Raw genomic sequence first — 21,380 nt, 5'->3', positions numbered from 1 at the left:
ACCAACTCCAAGAAGACGATTTGGACAAATTGTCATCCCTCTACCCGCCATAAAAATACTTTCCGGCTGTCGGAATCTCGAAAATCTTTGTCCAGTAAGACGGGAAGAAACCTATACCATAAACACTGCAGGTAGATCGTCCACCCCGAAACTTTGCAAAGAAGAATCTGGGTTATTCGGTTTTGTGAATGCCAATTTACTTGCAAACTCTAGATTTAAACAGAATAATTTACAAGAACTGGTCAATTTCTACGTATTCGAAAAGCAATTTTCAACATTTTAAATAAAGCTTCATTTATGCATAGAAGTGGAAAACAAATGGCGGTATACAGGGTGATCCAAAAGTCAGTAAACATTTTTAGTGCACGTGGAAACGCGTGTTTTTTTCAGGCGTGCCAAAATTAGTTTCAATTATGTTCATCAGGTAACGCTTTACCAGTAATGACGTCACCGCATTATTACCATTATTTAGGAGTTACAGATGTGGAGAAAACCCTGAAAATTTCACATGGATAGCCCATCCGAGCGAGCGAGGCGCGAACCCACGACTTAACTCCTAGTGTTCAAGGTAGGAAGGCCGCTTGGCCACTGGTAAGAACCTCAATATTAAGTGGATAATCAGTTCAGTATTATTGTTATTACAGACAATTCTCGATAAGGTGAAACTTTGATAACGTGAACTATTTTCATACATTTGCTATACAGTTAACGTTAAAAATATTCGATAAGGTGAACTAAATTTGATATAATTTTGAAAAAAACAATTGCAAACTTTCAAATTCGCCCAAACGATTAATTGTTAATTGTTTTAAAACCCAAGATTTTATGATAATATACACGATTATACATTCAATGATGATATTTTATTTTGTCTGTTTATATACGGCGATGGGACACGTGGGCGAGAAGTTCTTCGGTAGGACTTTTATCCTCTCGACCGCCGGCCAGGATTGGACCAACTTATCTAAGCTTTAATAAATTTAAGCCTCCTCTGGTTTAATGTAGCAAATGGCGGCTTAAGTTCATTAAGTAACAATGGTAGTCATCACTGGATTAATGGTGACAGTAATTTGCCTCTCTCTAAAGAATTAACAAGTAAAGACCATTTCACGAAATATGATAGTCGATACGATTCATAGTAATGATGAAAATGTTACTGAATAAGAATGGAGAGGTTGCCGCCGACGTTTTCAACGCGAAAACGTGTACGTGCCTTCCTGTAAGCCTAGAAGTTTGACAATGGCGTTTGGAACGTCAGTGGAATCATGTTCGACGTTCCGAACGCCATTGTCAAACTTCTAGGCTTAAAAGGCGGCGGCGCTGAACGTCCGACGTACACGTTTTTGCGTTGTAAACGTCGGCGGCAACCTCTCTATTGTGTCACGTTAGTTACCGGCTCGGAAGCAGCTACATAATACATGTATAATAAAACTGATGTTACCCGATTCGTTTTTGATAAATTAAACGAAATCGAACTAAATGTTATGACTCGTTGAAAAGAGTCAAAATTACCGTCTCATTTAAATAAAGAAATTTCTGTTATTCTTCGATAAGGTGATATTTTTTATTTGGCACAAACGAGTTCACCTTATCGAGAATTGTCTATACTAAAATGAACTGATAAAAAAAAAAACAACCTTATCTTAACGATAAGAGATCAAATAGACTCGTTTTTTTTTCATTTTACAATTATTACACAATACAAGTCGACCCCCCTATAACACTGTTGATTATTCCGTTTTATATGAATTCCATGTTGTACGAGTCACTTAGATTTTACAAATACGTGTGCCGGGCTGTGAACGGCTCAAGTATTTGTAAAATCTAAGTGACTCGTACAACATGGAATTCATATAAAACGGAATAATCAACAGTGTTATAGGGGGGTCGACTGGTATTTTATTGAAATTTTAATCTCTGATAATTGTATAATCGGATAGAAATAAATACTAAAAGGCTTTCTGGAGTAAACTAGTTCAATCGTTTGCAAAATAAGATTTCGTAAACGAGTGAACTAGTTTATAAATATAGCGCTTTTTACACACGTCTATCACAGATCTGTTGTTTCGTACAATACTTCGATGGCGTTTAGAAGTGTTGCGAATAATTTATTACATTCGGAAAGTAATTTAAATCGCGCTTTCGCCTTATTAAGTCAAAGGCTGGTTAGTTGCAGTTATTTTACTTATTCTCAAAATCCTAATTACTGTTCACCTAAACAAACAAAATGGACTTCCGCGGAAGAAGCCGTTTCTGTGATTAAATCTGGTGAGTCATTATTTATTTATTTATATGACTTTTTTCTTTTTATGTAATTATCTGCAATTAAAGTATTTAATTCGTTTATTTCAATTAATAATTAAAATAAATTACTAATGCTTAACGTAGTCGACCCGCGGTATAAATCATAAGCACCTGTCTAAGTCAAATTTAAAAAAAATCTGGCAACGAGTTGCTTAAGTTTCCAGGCAACATTTGGTGGCGCCATCTGTTGTGAAATTTTCTTTTAAAAAACTTGTTATATTTTTAACTATTATAAAATTCAAAAAAGCTTAATTTTGAGGATAGGGATGAGTTTTATAATAAAAATTGTAAATGCTATTAACGAGTAAAATCGTCATTAAGTCCGACCCTACTGGAGATAAACACGACCCCCTTTATCTCCCCACCCCCTCGATCTTTAATCACCAAAATTTAACAGCATCAATTTCCCTAATAAACAAACCTTCCTGCAAAATTTCAGAAATTTTCGACAAAAACCACAGGAATTATTAAGCTTCAAATAGGATGAAAAAAATCGTTTCCCTCACACACTTACACACACTAACATTCATACATACAGAGAAAACCCCGAATTTTTTTGCATATCTCGACGTTTCAAAGATGTACTGACTCCAAAAATCTTCGGGGGGGTCATTTTTTGACCGATCGCCATACTTTTCCTCCGTTATATATAACAGCCGGGAAAATAACTATTCCTTTTTCGTTCTTATCACATTATGACTTATTTGCTACCAAAAGATATAAATTTAACTCGGTTAGAGCTCCTTATAAGGTAGTGATTTGAATTTATATAAGACGACATGACAGTTTCCGTGTTGCGCTACTTTATTCTGAAGCTTTGCTTAATCTATCGGAAACAAACGTTTATTTTAAAAATTATTTTAATCATTTATTACAGGCGATAGAATATACGTGGAAGGCATAAATTCAACTCCACGAAAGCTCGTTTCGGCAACGATACAACACGCCAAAGCTTCCAAAATTAATAATCTTATCACTTATTTCTTCTATATTTACGGAGATCTGGAATATTTGCATCAGGAAAATCGAGGTAGGTTTTTTAAAATTTCACCTCGACACTTTCATTTTATTTTATTGTTTAAAAGATCATTTGTATTTCTAGACGTATTTCGTTGCAATGCATTTTTCGTTGGTCCAAATATCCGTCACGCAGTAAATACCGGAAGGGCTATGTATTTACCAATATTTGTTACGGATGTCCCGATGTACTTACATCGACAACCGGTTGACGTTGCTTTAGTTCAAGTAACTCCACCGGACGAACGAGGTTTCTGTTCGTTAGGAGGTTCCGTGGGATGCACTAGAGCAGCGGTCGAAAGTGCCAAATGCGTTATAGGTATGAATTTATTATTATAATACAGTCGACCTCCCTATAATTACGGTCCCTATAATTACGATTCCTATAAAACTACGAAAAAATTGTGACGGTATTCGTAAAAAAAAGGTAAAAAACCTCCTATAATTACGTAAAACGTCATCGGGCAGCCGAACTACTTTCCCACCGTCCGTAGCGCCAAGCTACGGAGAGATTTCTATCGTCTGGACAGTATTATATAAATTATATATAAATTAGGTACTGTACATATAATTATATATTAATTATATATAAATTAGGTACTGTATATATAATTATATATTAACTTATTGTAACTTTGTTATAATTAAATATATAATTTCCGCCGTCTAGCGTGGCGCCACGCTACGGAGATTTTTACGCTAACTATCGTCTGTCAGTATGTAAATTAGGTACCGTAAGTCTAATACAGTACTGTAATTTTATACATTTCTTGTGAAAGAAACATTTCTTATTCAACGGCGATTAAAATTATTTATATTAATGATGTCTCCGAAGTTCAACGAAGTTTTCACAGAAAAATAAGTTGTTAGAAATCGGCCGCTCTTTGCTGAGCTGTTCCGCGACGAAAACAATGTTGAGCAATGGCAATGTCGAATGGTGACACTCGGTAAGTAATCCTACAATTTTTTGTTTATAGCGTAGTTTATACGGATTATTCCCACAAAAAATATACGTATTTTGGAAATGTTGAGTCGGATTAGTCTAGAATCGATTAATTTTATGGAAGAAAACCTTTCAAACAGCCGTAGTCCGTAAACTTGACACGTGTCGGGCTATGATTGGAAGGACTCGTAAGAAATCGGTTTCCTAAAGAATGGAACGTATCTATGATCTTATAGGGGGTCGACTGTATTTAAGTTTTCTATAGAATGAAATTGCAATTATCTTCTTTCCCGATAGCGCAAGTCAATTCTAACCAACTTAAAACGTTTGGAGATAGCCAAGTTCATATAAATCGCTTCGATTTCTTAGTGGAAGGGCATCACGAATTACCAGAGATACCGAGGAAGCAAATTTCGGAAGAAGATTTAAGAATTGGAAAATTAATTGCTGATAATTTAGTAGATGACGATGCGACACTTCAGACAGGTGAGAAAAAGTATCTTACTTTAGTTACGTTTTGATTTATAAGAATACAGTAATGCAACTTGGACATGTTCTGTAATTTTGCGAACTATTAGTACGTTAACAATTAATTGGATGCTGAGAACAATTAGCCGAACGGTAAACTGGATATATAGATTAATTCGTAGAATGGTTAATTTGTTTTAAATGATCGTTTTCTAAAATACTAGATTTCATGCTTTCCTGTTCGAAACCAGATTCGAAATAATTCCAATGTATTATAAATCCCGATAGATACTGAAGTTCTGTGATTGTTTTACATGGTAAAACGATTATTATGGACTCATTTTCCGTAGAATTCACTAAGCTTATAGGATTGACAAGGATCGATTTCACTCGATACGATTAAACATTGATAAAAACAAAGGTACGAGCCGTAGAACTGAAATTAGTTTGTTAAAAACGGCAGACCACATAAGGGTCCAATAGGCCTATACAATTTCTTTATATAAACTTGATAAATATAAGTGTATTTACACAGATATATTTTTGTAAGTTTTCTATCACATAGTATAGCACACACAGGGACTGTAAGTATAATTTTATCTTCGAACAGGCGACTGAAAACTTATGGTACATTATATTCATAAAGTCGAAAGAGTTAAATGATTGTGTACTTGTTATTCAAAAAGTATCAGTAAAGTAACATTGAAAACTACAACATTTTAACTATATATAAGATGTGGCTCGCCAATAGGCATTCCAGAAAGGTTGCGATCGCTCTCGTATATTTCTGATGGGCATTGTATAGCTCCTATCATGAAAAGGTTTCTCCACCCCTGCATATAGATCGTTTATAGTGTGAAAATGTAACTTCAAAACTTCATTTTCAAAATCTTGGAATGATATCGAATAGGTCCAAGCTATCTTACATAATTCTTAAGAGCCAGGTTGGAACTTAAATCGAAATTCATCAGCGAACAGCACTGTTTGTATAGCCATTGGCTTTGAGTCCAGTGGCGATACTTGCTGTACTAATTCAATCAGAGCGTTGTCTGGGAGGACGCCAGAAAGATACAACAAATGGTTTTGCATAAATATAACCTTCGAAACATTATGGCTCGTCGTTTGGATGCAGAGAAATCTGAAGCAACAGCGCTATGTCAATAGAGTGTTACATTTAGGCGCAGAATCTTCGTTGATATGGTTCACAGACATTTAGCAACGGACCTTATTAAATAAACAGGTTCATAATATGATACGATTAATATTTATTTACTAGTTATTTCCCTCTATACTTATCTGTTTCAATTTCATCTAAACTGGACTCGGGGACCTCGAAACGTCGAAAAATATAAAACATTTTGGGAGTTTTTCGGTATGAATGGATGTTAGAGTGTGTGGAGAGCATAATTTTGTTCACCTATTTTGATTTTTAATAACTTCTGTGCCTTTTGTTGAAAGCTTTTGGTATTCTGCAGAAATGTTTGTATATCAGGGAGAAATGTTACTAGAAATTTTCAGAAAAATTGGACCATTGGTTCGGGAGATATTAAGCATAAATATTTTTCGCCTGAAAAGTTACGCAACTCGTTGCTGGATTTTTTAATATCGCATTGTTTGCTATTATAGCTGTCTACTCGATTCTTTTCACCCATTGAAATCGTGTAGTTTAAACTGAACGAATGGACTTTTTCTTTTAGTGCTTCAGGCTAGGGGTTAAGAAAAATAGTTACAAATTAATTAACAACGATAGATGAAGTGTGTGGATGCATTATGAACTAGGTTTTGTGGATACGAATAATTTGTTGGCAATGCTTTTTAGGTGTTGGATCGATTCCCGATGCCGTTTTGGTTTCGCTTAAACAACATCGCAATTTGGGTATCCACAGCGAAATGTTCGGCGATGGACTCGTCGATCTATTTAACTCCGGCGCCATTACTAATCGATACAAAACTGTTATTCCCGGAAAGATGGTCACTTCCTATACTTTAGGATCTAAAAAGCTATACGATTTTCTAAACAATAATACAGACGTAGGTGAGTAAAATTATGCCTAATTTTACAGTAAAAATGCTAATAATAATAGTAATGAGCAATTATTTATTGTGACATTGTCACAATGCCTGGCTACAATTTTTAATTAATTATTTTATTTATTTCATTAAAAATATATATACTCTTCGTCTCAAATTAGTAGTGGCTTGCCTCTCTACATCATAATTTTCCTTTAACAATAGAGTCGTGTTCGTTATCTATCTAACACCTTTCGGGGGGAAACGTTTGAATTGATATACTTGTACGTGACTTCTGGTTTGTATGGAAAATTCGTATATATCGGGGCCTCCTCCCCTACGGTTTCCACACCCGGTCTTGATTTTCATCTATCTAAATCTGTTCTCGAGATTAAGAAAGGACAGCGAGCCGGCCAGACGGACGACAGTGGGAATTTACCTTTGTATTGCATAATCAATACAATTGGGTTTTTATTTGGCTGCAATTTGAAAAATCGCAGCCAAATAAAAACCCAATTGTATTAATTATGCAATACAAAGGTAATTTGTTAACGGGAATATCCCGAGAAAACTTTCAACGAGAAACTGATTTATATATGTGTTTTTTTTTTTAACTCTTTCCGCCCTGTGGGCACTAAGAGGGCCTTTTTTTTTGCAAACCAATTATGGGTTCGCCCAGGCCCACAATGGGACTGCCGGGTGGTGAGGGACGGGACCCGACATATCTGAGCGGACCACCCCCCCGAAAGATTCCTGGGGATTCTTTGACCCGTCCGGATTCGTTCCCGGGTCCCCCAGAGTGGTGGGTTGCCACCTTGACCGCTCGGCCATCCGGCCTTCAATGAGAAACTGATTTATATCTAGGTGTTAGACACGTAAAGAAAACACAGAAAACTGCACGTGGCTAGCACGTTGATTAGGCGCAAAACTGGAACCAACTACCATTGTTCAGTGATTTTATTCAATTGGCCAAGTGAATAAAACTACTCGGTTCGGGGTAAAAACAGTCAAATACGCTTGATTTTTGGTAGAAACATAGAAATTTATACGAAGAAAAATATATATATGGAATCCAACTTTAATATGAACTAAGAACACTGTTTTATAAAAATACTAGTTTTAAAAAACTAGGTTCTTGGATTCCATTAAGACCGCATTCATTTTCCAATCTGGAAAAATACACAGCCTAGATTTAATTTACAATTATTCGATTATTTTGTGAACTCGCAACATCGTCAATTGTTTTCTAAATATGTTAAAACCCAAATATTTTTATTTTTTAAGCTTATAATTGAATTCCTTTCGAACTGTAACTTAATATGTTACTATAGTAACATGTAAAATATTAGCCTACGTTCTGAATATTTTAAATTATAATATAGAGATGAGGGATATCAGTTTCACTAACAACACGGGAGTGATCGCTTCCAATCACAAAATGGTGGCCATTAATTCTTGCATCGAGATCGATTTAGCCGGAGAAGTTGCAGCCGATTGTATTGGACCATACATATATTCGGGTAAGTTATTCTGTATATGATTTACGTTTATAAATATTCATAACAGATTCTAAATTGTATGCAAACATCATTTAAAGCGTAGTTTCGTGTAAATGTCGGTGCAATTTTCCAACTTTCTAGCATTAAAATTCGCTTAATCAGTTCTTTTGTCGGTGGTAAAAATACAAAAATTTTAAAGATGTTGCCAAATTACATTAATGAACCAGTACAGAATATTAAAGGACTCTTTCTCGACTTTTCTGGCTCCTGAAACGGGGGTTCAGGGAGCCATTCCCTGAACCTCCCTCCCGTTCCAGGAGCCAGAAGTCCAGAAGTCCTCCCGTTCCAGGAGCCATAAGTTCGATAATTATCAATTTACAATATAAAATTTAAGTAATAATAAAAACTTAAAAGGAATTGTGATAAATTTCTCTATTCAAAAGAACATTTAAGTTTAAAAAACGCTAAGACACATTAGCATAAAGTCTTGTATGAAGCATCCGTTATGTGATTTTATTCAAAAATAACTTGTATTACATTAATTATAAAAAGGAGAAAGACTTAATTTTGAGGTTAAGGATGACTTTCAAAATTGTAAATGCCAACGACGAGTAAAATTTTTATTAAATCGACCCCATTATGACACATCTTTCCTTTCAATCCGCTTGAACTTTAATCACCAAAATATTAATATCAACAAAGCCCCATATGTAGAAATAACCTTGCGAAATTCAAAATTTTTAACTCATTTGGTCCTGAGATACAACGCAAAACAGATGCCCAGACACAAAATTTTGGTAAAGTATTTATTATTATTGTTTTTATTTTTGGACTCTTTAAGTGTCAAAACGTCGAGACATGAAAAAATTAGGATCACAGTTTCATCGATTCCGCACTCTCCCTATGTTAATTTTATAAAACCCGAGGAAGCAAAACTGAAAAAAAAAATATCCAGCAACGAGTTGCTTAACTTTCCCGGCAACATTTGGTGGCGCCATTTGTTATCATATTTTATTTAAAAACATGTTATATTTTTAATTATTATTAAATGGCAAAAAGCTTAATTTTGAGGGTAGGAATGGGCTTTATAAAAAATTGTAAATGGTAATAACCAGTAAAATCTTTATCAAGTCCGACCCTACTGAAGATACACACACGACTCCCTTTATCTCCCCACTCCACCAACCTTTAACCACTAAACTTTATCATTATTAATCCTCCCGATAAACAAACCTCCCTGCGAAATTTCAGACATTTTCGACGAAAAGCACAGGAGTTATTAAGCTTCGAATAGGGTGAAAATATCGTTCCCTCATACGTCTACAAACACATGTATTCATACATACAAAAAATACCCGATTTTTTTTTCATTTTTCGACGTTTCAAGATGTTTTGAGTCCAAAAATGTAAAAATCTTGGAGGGTCATTTTTTGATCGCTGGACGTACTTTTCCTCTGTTATATATAACAGCCGAAAAAGTAAAAAAGACAAGAAGTAATTGCAGATTATTTTCGAAACCTATTTTATGATTATTTAACTGTATTCTTTATTTTTCTAGTATTTATTCCCAGTGCGATCGTAAAGTCGTTGGCAGTGGACCGCGCCCGTGTGATCGGTCGGGCCGAACTGTGACGTTACGACTTTAACTGTTTCGAATCGCGACCTATCTGTGACGTTCCTGGAAGCCCCTTCCGTTTCTTCGTCCACTGTGGAGGGACTTTACGATCGTTCTGTAATTATTAAATAGTAAAGAATTTTATGATCGGTCTTAAAATACGATATATCGAGCGTATTTCAATAGGATTTGGAGGACAGACCGATTTCTTAAGAGGAGCGGCTGAGAGTTTAGACTGGAAGGGGAAACCAATACTAGTGTTACATTCGAGGACTAAGAAAGGAGAAACTAAAATTGTTCCTCGTTTAAAACCAGGTTCGTTGACAAAAATTTATTTATAACAATTAAAATTTCGTAACATGTAAAAATATAAAGATTTTCAGGGTCGGCAGTTGTGTCCACGCGTGCCCACGTCCATTACGTAGTTACGGAATATGGAATTGCCAGTCTTTTCGGCAAAACCCTACAACAGAGAGCTTACGAATTAATTCGAATCGCTCATCCGGATGACAGAGAGAAGTTAGAAAAGGATGCGTACGATAGATTCAAATGCATTCTTTCACCTTGATCGAGAAATCAAGATTAGAAATAACTGGCAATAAACTCTTTGATAATAGACTCAATAGCGCAAAGAGTTATTTAAGAAAGAAAGAATTAATTAGAATGAATAGTTTGCAAATGGCTTTCTCGTGCCTGCCATAAACGGATCTCAGTTTCTGATAAATGAGCAAACCAAAATAACATCTTAATTGTAAATTACGTATACAAGATATATACTATTAATATATGTAATTTCGAAAGGAAATATTGCTTCGAATAAAAGAGATTCGAAGGGTGTGAGACTATCGAGTCGGGTGTGAGACTTTGATCGGTGACCATTCATCGCCTCAGACATAAAAAGAATCAAACGACCAACCTGCAGACCTTCGACTTTTGTACGATATTTGATTTTAATCAGATATTATGTAAACTCTCGCTCGCCATATTAGAGAGGTTGAGGCGCACGTTTTAAACGTGTAAACGTGTACGTGTGGCGTTCGGCGCCGCTTTCCCGTAAGCCTAAAAGTTTGACAATGGTGTTTGGATAGTCGGTGGAATCACGCTCGACATTCCAAACACCATCGTCACACTTTTAGGCTTACGGGAAAGCGGCGCCGAACGTCACACGTACACGTTTACACGTTTAAAACGTGCGCCTCAACCTCTCTATTGTATTCTTAGTATTACGTGTAAATGAAAATATTTAGAGAATTAAATGTGTGTGACTACTCTGTATCGACACCCACGCGACACTCTCCTTTAACCGAAGGGTGTCGAAAGTAATCGTTGAAGCGGATTTGATCCGATTTGTATACGGAATTATTTAATAAATTATTATTTTTTTTTTGTAAAATAACAGTTTTGTTTTGTTTTAATAATTTGCAAGTTATATATTTAATTTATAAAAATTTAACAGTAAGTATGTTTTATGTTACTTGTAAGAATGTTTTAATAAAAACTTATATTAACATTAAAAAAATAACGTGGGTATAGGCTAAGGTTTCCCAATCTTTTTCTTGCATTGATCGCCCCTATAGAAAATACTTTTTTTCAATCGACCCTTTTAAAATTCTTATGTCATTTCCCTATACAGTTGTCCCTTGATAATCCGACAGGTATGGGACCAAAGGTGTGTCAGATTACCAAAAGTGTCCGGATTACCGAAAATAATTACATATTTCGCATTGTTTTGCTAGCAGTAACATACAATATTCTCTACTCCAACTGTTCGAACAGAACTGCTCACATAAAACACACGAAATGTGTGTCATCGAGTAAGAATTGGATGGGGAGATTCACATCGCGACATGCTTCTGTGCAAGCAGACACGTAATGGGGACGGGTACCTCGCGTTTTTTTATGCAGCGCTCGAGAAGCGCTTTACAGCGAACACACTGAAACTGGTTTCTAATTGGCCAATACTGATCGTGACGTCATTTCGCTACACTCTCGCTGCATAAAAAAACGCGGGGGTACCTTGACGGGAGGTGCGTCGGACTACTGAGCATGTCGGATTAAAAAATGTCGGACTATAGAGGGACAACTGTATTTTGATTAAGTTGTATGAAGTATACTAATAAAGCACTTAATGAATTTCCCACAGTTGTCATTGTTCTTATTTCGAGAATTTCAGATAATTTTCAAATTTTCCATTGTCTCCTTGTGTTCCAAATTTCAAAATTCCATTACCCTCCGGGAATCTTTACTTACCTCGGTCGGTATTCCTGGTACAAGCGTTGTTAATGTTGATTACATTGATAATCTGCATTGATCAGATAAATTCCAGTAAATCTGTTTATCAGACCTATCCCTATTTAATGATACTAGAAACAGCCTGATTCAGATATAGCCTGAGCGTGCATTTAATCAAAAATTGTCATTGTATTTACTTTTCCGGCTCTGTAATATATAGCAGAGGAAAGTATGGCGATCGGTCGAAAAATGAACTCTCAGGACTTTTACATTTTAGGACTGGAGACGTCGAAACGTCGAGATAATGCAAAACAATTCGGTGTTATTTTCTGTATGTATAAATGTTAGTGTGTGGGAGGCAAGACTTTATTCACCCTGTTTGAAGCTTAATAACTCCCGTGCTTTTTATCCATCCGTACTCTCAAAATTAAGCTTTTTGCCATTTTATAATATTTAATAAATATATTTATAAAATGCAAAGAATACTGCAAAATAAGTGAAAATAAACTTACTTTTAAAAATGTGGTAAGGTGGAAACAGTGGAAATAACACTAGTATCTATTACAAAATTGATAAAATACGTACAAAAATGATGTTATTTCCTTATTTATCTTTATAAATTATTTAAAAAAGCCTGATATTTATGATTCTAAATCTATTTTTACAAGTTTTAAATATTTTCCGAATGTTTTTTTATTCTCCCTGTATATCTCTTACTTTAAAAATTCTAACCTTTGACCTCGATAAATGTTTACGTTGTTTTTGGCAATTTGCCACATCATTTCACCTTGAAAGTTGACCTATGACCTTGAAAAAGTATACAGCACAAGTACAGTACATTGACCACCGATGTTATATATACAAAGTTTCATAGTATACGTGAAAAGACGTATCAATATGGAACGTTTTTTCCTTCGAACGTTTGCATTTTTTATCTCTGTATTTTTCTTACCATACTGAATATCATTTCCTTTTGCCACGCATTAATTCAGGAAAGACTCTGCAATGCTGTATGGTAAAACCATTGTGATGATGGTTCTTTTCTACATAAAGTTTATACCATATTCTTTAATTCTTAATTTAATTCTTCTTTTTTGGGAGGAGAAACTGTAGAGCTGCTTAATAGTTTTGTCTAACTGTAAAAGTAACTTATTTCCTTCCATTGATGAGTCGGCCATAATTGATTTAACAGTTATGGCAACGTTATGGCACTTACGTCGCCAGACTTGAGGTTACAATTTATCATATCTGCCATTTAAAATGATCATATTTGAGCAAAAATTCTCATATATATATATATATATACCAACATACATATATTAAAATATTAATCTTAATTCTTTCCTAATTGAAGGCATCTGAGAACATTGTTCTTGATCTTTTCAGTTCGCTCGTAATACAATACATGCAGTGTCTTCGGCGTGTATATTGGTGTTCGATTCGTTAAATGAAGAGGCAAAATTAGGGCAATATTAATGGGTGATTGAATCTGTTGTCTATGCGTTAACTGAACTTAGAAGTGAATTTATAAACGTCAAATGTTTATATAAATGTTTATATAATAGTTATATAAACACTTGACGTTTATAAATTCACTTCTAAGTTCAGTTAGCGCATAGACAACAGAATTAGCTGCATAATCTACGCATGTTATCAATAGTGATGAATGTTTATAAAAAGTAAAGCAAATCTTTCAGATCAGAATCCAATGGCGACCAGACGTGTTAGAAATATTTTATTCTATTCTAGAAATTGTTTAAATCCAGTTTTTACATCATTGAGACAAAGGATTGTCAGTAAGAGTTACTTCACTTATTCTCAAAATCCTAATCACTATCCAAGAAAACAAAGTAAATGGACTTCTGCGGAAGAAGCTGTCTCCGTAATTAAATCTGGTGAGTTGTTTTTCACTTGTATAATTTTAATCACCCGCTCTCTGAACGTCATTGCTACCTCGTTTAGTGAACACTAAATATTGTTAAAAAAAACAAGTTAAAAATTTATGTATATTTTAACGTTATTCTAAGTATTAAATACCAGTCTACCCCCTATAACACTGTTGATTTTTCCGTTTTATATGAATTCCATGTTGTACGAGTCATTTAGATTTTACAAATACGTGTGCCGGGATGTGAACGGCTCACATATTTGTAAAATCTAAGTGACTCGTTCAACATGGAATTCATATAAAACGGAAAAATCAACAGTGTTATAGGGGGATCGACTTGTACAGTATCATATTTTAATCGATTCTATTACAGGTGATAGAATATTTATCGATGGCCTATATTCTCTACCACAAAAGCTTATTTCAACATTTATACAACATGCCAAAGTTTCCAGACAAAAGAAACCCGTTACTTATTCTCTTTTAATTTACGGCGATTTCAGTTATTTGGAATCAGAATCTCCAGGTATTGTAAGAGTAAGAAACTGAGTTAGATGTTTATTTATTCGTTATTTATAAAAATGATTGCTTTCAGATATGTTCCGCTGCATTGTACCCTTTGTTAGTCCGTTTCTCCGCCATGTCGTAAATACTGGAAAAGCTGATTACATGCCTATTTTCCTCACGGATTTCCCGATGTACTTACATCGACAACCTGTTGACGTTGCTTTAGTTCAAGTAACTCCACCGGACGAACGAGGTTTCTGTTCGTTAGGAGGCTCCGTGGGATGCACTAGAGCAGCGGTCGAAACTGCCAAATGTGTTATAGGTATGAATTTATTATAATAATATTTAAGTTTTCTATAGAATGAAATTGCAATTATTTTCTTTTCCTAATAGCGCAAGTCAATTCTAACCAACTTAAAACGTTTGGAGATAGCCAAGTTCATATAAATCGCTTCGATTTCTTAGTGGAAGGGCATCACGAGCTAATAGAGGTGCCGTCCAAGCAAACTACAGAAATGGATTTAAAAATAGGGAAATTAATTGCTGATAATTTGGTGGATGATGGTGCCACGTTTCAGATAGGTAAGGCGTGACTTTCTAATAAATATGTTTTGCAATAACAACCTCGTAATACATCAGATCAGTTGCCCATAGAAGGTTCAATACAAGTTTTTTCTAACGTCTCGCGAATGCATAGACTAACAAGTGAATGTGGTCAACGGGTTTAGCTTCGGGCGCCAAAATACTATATACATATATCTCTTTCTAATATTTCCGTCCTTAGTACCTCGCTATAAAAAAACCCATGTTATAATAAGATTCATTGGAATGCAATACACGGGCGATCTTCCAGAGAAATGGGGATTCTTCCAGAGAGGATTTCTATGGGAAATTGACAAACATTTGGGTGTTAAACACGGAAAACTCCACTTTGCCGTATTCTAAATTAGATTTTATAAATATTTTAGGGATTGGATCGATTCCTGACGCTGTTATGACTTCACTTAGACAACATCGCAATTTGGGCGTTCACACCGAAATGTTCGGCGATGGACTCGTCGATCTGTTTAACTCTGGAGCCATTACTAATCGATACAAGACCGTTATTCCGGGGAAGCTACTTACTAGTTATATTATCGGATCTAGAAAGCTTTATGATTTTCTACACAATAATATAGACGTAGGTGAGTAGAATTAAATTGTTTTCGGCTTTACATTAATCTTGTTAATCTGTTGTTGCAACCGACATCTACTAGTATTTGAAGAGTGTATCAAATCTCTTACAACGAAATAATGTATTTGAATTGCAGATTCACGCAAAAGCGGGAAAGGAAAGCCCTCTGAATTTTACAAAGCATTGAAATTTCGCGTTTCCTCATTAACTCTATTAACATTTTCTTCCTTTCATTAATGGCTTACCTGTGTTCTTTTTGCAGCTTCTCGAGCGATTCTCTTCACATTCGACAAATTGCTGGTGTGAGATCAGCCAGGACGTAGATCTTAGTCTACGACACTTACGGCGCGCGATCGTGAGATCGGCTCTCGTAACGTTTTATAGGAGGGCAGTAATTTTAGGAAAAGGGGATTCAAGACTGTGAGGTCTTTATCCCAAATTGTCAGGGTCCCGACACCAGTTAATCAATCTTATTATACGCGGATTAACACGCGTATGAGATCTTATTCGGAATCAATTGAAGAGACATTTAAGTATATTTAACAAGAGTAGATTTAATAATTCTAAACCAAACAAATACAAATAATCGATGAACGACAATTAAGAGACAAGATATAGGCTAAGACTTATTCTATGCTAATGCGCGATCGAGAGAGAGAGAGCTCACAAAATCATTCCAAAACATACGACCTGTTTAGTTGTCATCGTTCGTTTTCATTTCTGTAGGTAAGGGACTCCTTGTAGATAGAGTTCATTTACTTCTTCGTATGGGAGATCAATACGTGCACAAAAAAAGTATCTTCACTAAGTTTAGACTCGGAACTTAGTCTATGGGACTCGTTTAAGGGCGTTAGTCATCAGGAGGAGAACTGCGTGGAGTTCAGACGCTTCGGATCTGTCGAAGAACTCCTCGAATTTGGACTAATTTCCCCTTATATCTCCTGAATTTCGACCAATCATCGGCCAGTAACTCTTTCGTGAGAACGGACGAAAGGGGGATGAATGAGGGGTAACCATTTCCCATCTGAGTGAGATTTTTAACCAGATAAGGGAAAGTCAGAGGATGTTCTCTTCTGTGAAAGGAAATAGCATCTGTTATCTGGGTTTTTCCCACGTCTAAAACACTAGTTTTTCACAAAAAATGAAGTAATATTTTGTGTCGATATTTTAACCATTATTAATAAAAATTCATAAATTAGACCCAGGGCCTTTCGGGTCTCACACTGGCGATGCTTCATCGTCGCCATTTTATATTGTCGTTGCGCGGAAGCCAGACTGCTGAACTATATAATAAATTAATATAAAATAATGTTTAGGCTATATTTATTTAATGTATTAAATTTATATTAATACACAATAAAATATGTGCGCTCGTTATATTATTTTTAAAATTTGTTCTTGATTTCAGTCTAAAATTCACAATGTTTTCCATTCATGTATAACTAACACAATACATTGATAATTATAATATAGAGATGAGGGATATCAGTTTCACTAACAACACGGGAGTGATCGCTTCCAATCACAAAATGGTAGCCATTAATTCTTGCATCGAGATCGATTTAGCCGGAGAAGTTGCAGCCGATTGTATTGGACCATACATATATTCGGGTAAGCTATTGTTTTTGTTAAACTACAGTAGACCCCCCTATAACACTAGATAATTCCGTGTTATATGAATTCCATGTTGTACGAGTCACTTAGATTTTACAAATACTGTGAACGGCTCTCGTATTTGTAAAATCTAAGTGATTCGTACAACATGGAATTCATATAACACGGAATTATCCACAGTGTTATAGGGGAGTCTACTGTACTGTTCGTAGTTTTTACGTTTGTATATCTTCTATTTGGTGTGGTTTAGTTTGATGAGATAAGGCCACGCAACATAGGGAGATCTGAAGACTTTCTGTCGGAAACTGGCCCCTGTTTACTTGAAAAAAATCCGAGAAATTCCATACGAATCTGCGATCAATACTAGTTTTCAGTTTTTTCCACTTGACCCACGAATGATATCACGAAATTGTCCATAATGATTTTAATTCTACTTAAAATAATATTAATAGTTCAATTTTGGGTCATACCGTATGCTATATAGGTTAAGTCATTTCTCTGCTCATCTAATATTTTTGAATTTCCAATTTTAGTGTTATGGGAAACTTAAAGAAATAAAATTTAAATTTTTAATTTCGGCCAAAGTATGCCCCATATTGATATCGTATACTAAGTGCGAAGAACAAAAAACACATAGAATACAAGCGAGAGAAAGAAATTTACATATACTGTATAATGTAGAAAAACCAGCAACTTATTCACTTAAAGTAGCAGTACCCAAACTAATCAATCCGGCAATCCAATTGTACTGTACAGTACAATTGCATTGCCAGTACATCAGTGCAAATAGACATACTAGAAATATAGAAATATGCTTGAGACATATGAATTTTTAAAAATAACATTTATTATATTGATTCCAATATACACAATTTTTCTTTTAATTATTTCCGTCCTTCGGCACTAAGCAGGCCTTTTTTCAAGCCAGTCTTGAGTTCGACCATGACCACAATAGGGCGAGAAATGGAGCCCGACATATCCAACACGGATCATCCTCGAAAAATTCCTGGGGTTTTTGACCTGCCAGGATTCATTCTTGGATCTCTAGAGTGGTTGGCTGAAGCCTGGTCATTCCGTTGGCTGAGTATATTCATATTTGTATTTGTCCCAAGTACACTTTATTTATTAGTAGCTAATACAGTAGAACCCCTCTAGTCCGCCCTCGGCTAGTCCCTCACTCCGGTTAATCCGACCGTGGTCGGAGTCGAGAAACTTGTCCCGACTCGTCGGTGACTCACCGTCCGTAGCGTTTTTCTGTGTTCGTTACAGTATATGTTTTACATTGTGTGTACGTGTAGAGTTTTGTGTGTGCTTTCAACATGTCAGGAGTGAAACGTAAACACGTTACTCTTTCATTAAATGAAAAATTAGCAGTGCTACAAAGACTGGACAAAGGGGAAGATTTTTTATTTTACTTTTTTCTGATAATCCGACCTTTCTTGCGTTCCGACCATACCCCCAGTCCCAAAGGTGAGGAATTGGAGGGGTTCTACTGTACATAAAAACCATCAGTATGTGTTACACATAACTAATAATGAATATAATAAGTTCACCAGTGGCCGAATCGATAAAAATTACTGAACACCGGTAGTCGATCATGGGTTCGCGTATCAACAACGTGCAAGTTTCCGAGTCCTCTTGAGATGAGGGATATGATTTTCACTAAGAACACAGAAAGTTCTCTAGTGAGGCATCTTCCTTCGACATATCGCTCATATGTTGCGTTGCCCTATCCCACCCTCCAAATATAACCGTGAATATAATAATAATAATAATTAAAACGAGCAATTATTTTATTGTGACACGATCACAATGCCGGGCTGAAATCTTTAATCATATTTTAATTTATTTAATTTAAAATATATGCTTTTCATCTCAAATTAGAAGTGTCTTGTCCGTGTTCCGAACCCATAATGGGCTTGCTAAAAGAGGCCATCTTAGCGCCCACAAGGGTTATTAAAAAAATACCCAGGCCCACAACGGAGCGGCTGGTTGGTGAGAAGACGGATCCTACTTATCTAGAACCGACCGCCATAAAAAGATTTCCTGAAAATTTTGACTTGGACTCGAATCCTGGTCCTCGGAGCTGTAGGCTCAATATCCAGTTAAAAGTGTATTTGAAAATGGGTATCATTTGTTATAAATAATGAAAAAGATAACCCTTTAAAGATGAGTTCGAAAGATATTTGAGCAATAGGTGCTTCGATATCTTCGCGGTTGAAGTAAATTTTGCAACTGTCCGGATTTGGCCACAACAAGATTTGTTTGGCCACTGGCTTAAAGCTTTGATGGTACGCTGTTAATAAATCAAATGCAAGTTTACATCGTTGTATTTACCATTGTTTCATGGCTATTGGAAATTTTCTCTCATCGTTCAATGTTAACTGTGTTCTACAGATTTTAATACAAAACTATTAAAAATATTTGTATAAAATATTAACTGGCTTTTAATAGATATTCTGAAATAAGATATTTCCATTCTAATACATTAGGACTTGGAGGACAGACCGATTTCTTAAGAGGAGCGGCTGAAAGTTTAGACCAAAAGGGAAAACCGATACTAGTATTATATTCTAGGACCAGTAAGGGAGAAGCCAAAATAGTTCCTCATCTAAAGCCTGGTAAGTAGACTTGAAAGCTTTCAGGTTAAAAAAGACATATGAAAAGATTTCAGGGTTTTAAATCTATTGAAAGACAAATTCTGAAAGCTTTTCAACACAATTCATAGTAAAATGTAAAAAATTTTTAGGGTCGGCAGTTGTATCCACGCGTGGCCACGTCCATTACGTAGTTACAGAATATGGAATTGCTAATCTTTTCGGCAAGACTCTAAGACAGAGAGCTTACGAATTAATTCGAATTGCTCATCCCGACGACAGAGAGAGTTTAGAAAGAGCCGCATTCGATAGATTTAAGTGTATGCCTTCACCTTGATCAAGAATACCAGATGAAGAATAATTGGCAATAGATTCTTTGTTGAAGATAGACTAAAATATATATTTATAAAAATCTGCAACGTTATTATTAATGGCAGAAAAAATTTATTTTAAATCTTGCATTTATTTTTGAATATGTGTTTTGTAGTGATAAACAAAAACGAATGACATAAATCGGAAACATTCGTACAAATGCACGGTTATCCATCAAAAGTCTTCTAATGGATCTTGTTAAGACATTAGAGGAACTACCTTATATAACAGAATGGAAAATAGAGATATTAGCGTGATTGAAATTTCAATTAATGCATTTGTTACAGCTCTGTGCTTTGCCCATTTATAAGTGTAATTGTTTGTAGAATAAATAAGCTTATCTCCACCCTTTTCGACATCTTTATTACTTTAGAAACAATTACAAATAAAACAATATCATCAGCCATTTTACATAAAGTTCTCTATTGTTATAAAGCAAGGTTGGGTAATTTTTTAAATGGAGTGTTGCAAAAAATATTTAAGATACACGCGAACGAAATTTCTTTTAGTTTAATAATAATATAAATCATATAAAATATATTGAAAATATTCCCATAAATAATTTTATTTTATTTACTTTAATATTTATACTCGTACACATAATTATTTTTATTAATATAAAACTAAATTCAAGATATTCCATTTATAATGCACTTATCGACCAAAAGATGCTTACCTCATTGAGTTGAAACTGTTCTTTTATTGCAAAACTCTGCATACATCTATGTCTCAGACAGATATGTAAATGATTACAGTTGTAATGCCATCGGAATTTGTGTCAGTAACCCCAGGAGGCATTTTCCCCCTCGGCAGATCGCCCGTGTGTGCGTTGCCAATCCAATAAAACCAATAATACACTGTCTTTAGATGGTAATAAATTAAAGGAATTGTACAAATAATTGATATATTCATGTATTTATGTGAGAATTATAAAGTGTTCTTGGTACAGAAAACACGCGCAGTTCAATTTTCTGCCATCAAGTGGTAGAGTAGTACATAATAGGTGGTTTGAAAAGATTAACGAGATGGCTAAATGTGGTGACAATGAAATGTCTGGCAACACTAGGAAACCTTGGATCTCAACAACAACAAGTGGGCCTATTGAGACACGGGGAATAATCCCGGAAAATTGCTCGCAAG

General features: G+C 35.2%; 2 protein-coding genes across 2 annotated transcripts; both read left to right on the top strand.

Annotated features, from left to right (window-relative positions):
* The first annotated feature begins 2,081 nt into the window (after nt 1–2,081).
* On the top strand, nt 2,082–10,827 carry LOC111635165 (4-hydroxybutyrate coenzyme A transferase-like). Its single transcript, XM_023380037.1, has 8 exons — nt 2,082–2,268; nt 3,182–3,334; nt 3,407–3,640; nt 4,562–4,750; nt 6,552–6,767; nt 8,125–8,262; nt 10,043–10,171; nt 10,240–10,827. Exons 1-8 carry the CDS (start codon nt 2,082–2,084, stop codon nt 10,422–10,424), a joined length of 1,431 nt encoding a protein of 476 aa, XP_023235805.1. The 3' UTR covers nt 10,425–10,827.
* Nucleotides 10,828–13,766: 2,939 nt separating this feature from the next.
* Nucleotides 13,767–20,574, top strand: LOC111635168 (4-hydroxybutyrate coenzyme A transferase-like). The gene is made up of 8 exons (XM_023380047.1): nt 13,767–13,983; nt 14,350–14,502; nt 14,572–14,805; nt 14,877–15,065; nt 15,452–15,667; nt 17,131–17,268; nt 19,764–19,892; nt 20,021–20,574. The coding sequence occupies exons 1-8, from the start codon at nt 13,797–13,799 to the stop codon at nt 20,203–20,205; spliced, it is 1,431 nt and encodes a 476-aa protein (XP_023235815.1). The 5' UTR covers nt 13,767–13,796; the 3' UTR covers nt 20,206–20,574.
* The last annotated feature ends 806 nt before the right edge of the window (nt 20,575–21,380 follow it).

This window comes from Centruroides sculpturatus, unplaced genomic scaffold (genome assembly GCF_000671375.1).
Source record: "Centruroides sculpturatus isolate CEXI.00-Female unplaced genomic scaffold, Cexi_2.0 scaffold980, whole genome shotgun sequence".
Lineage (NCBI taxonomy): Eukaryota > Metazoa > Arthropoda > Arachnida > Scorpiones > Buthidae > Centruroides > Centruroides sculpturatus.
Note: the sequence above shows the minus strand (reverse complement) of the source record. Positions and strands in the feature narration are given on the sequence as shown.

Coding starts and splice junctions, on each gene's coding strand:
- LOC111635168 (XM_023380047.1), top strand. CDS start 13,797: ATGGCGACCAGACGTGTTAGAAATATTTTATTCTATTCTAGAAATTGT. Junction 15,066..15,451: donor TGGTGCCACGTTTCAGATAG/GTAAGGCGTGAC, acceptor TAAATATTTTAG/GGATTGGATCGATTCCTGAC. Junction 19,893..20,020: donor AGTTCCTCATCTAAAGCCTG/GTAAGTAGACTT, acceptor AAAAATTTTTAG/GGTCGGCAGTTGTATCCACG.
- LOC111635165 (XM_023380037.1), top strand. CDS start 2,082: ATGGCGTTTAGAAGTGTTGCGAATAATTTATTACATTCGGAAAGTAAT. Junction 2,269..3,181: donor CGTTTCTGTGATTAAATCTG/GTGAGTCATTAT, acceptor CATTTATTACAG/GCGATAGAATATACGTGGAA. Junction 4,751..6,551: donor CGATGCGACACTTCAGACAG/GTGAGAAAAAGT, acceptor AATGCTTTTTAG/GTGTTGGATCGATTCCCGAT.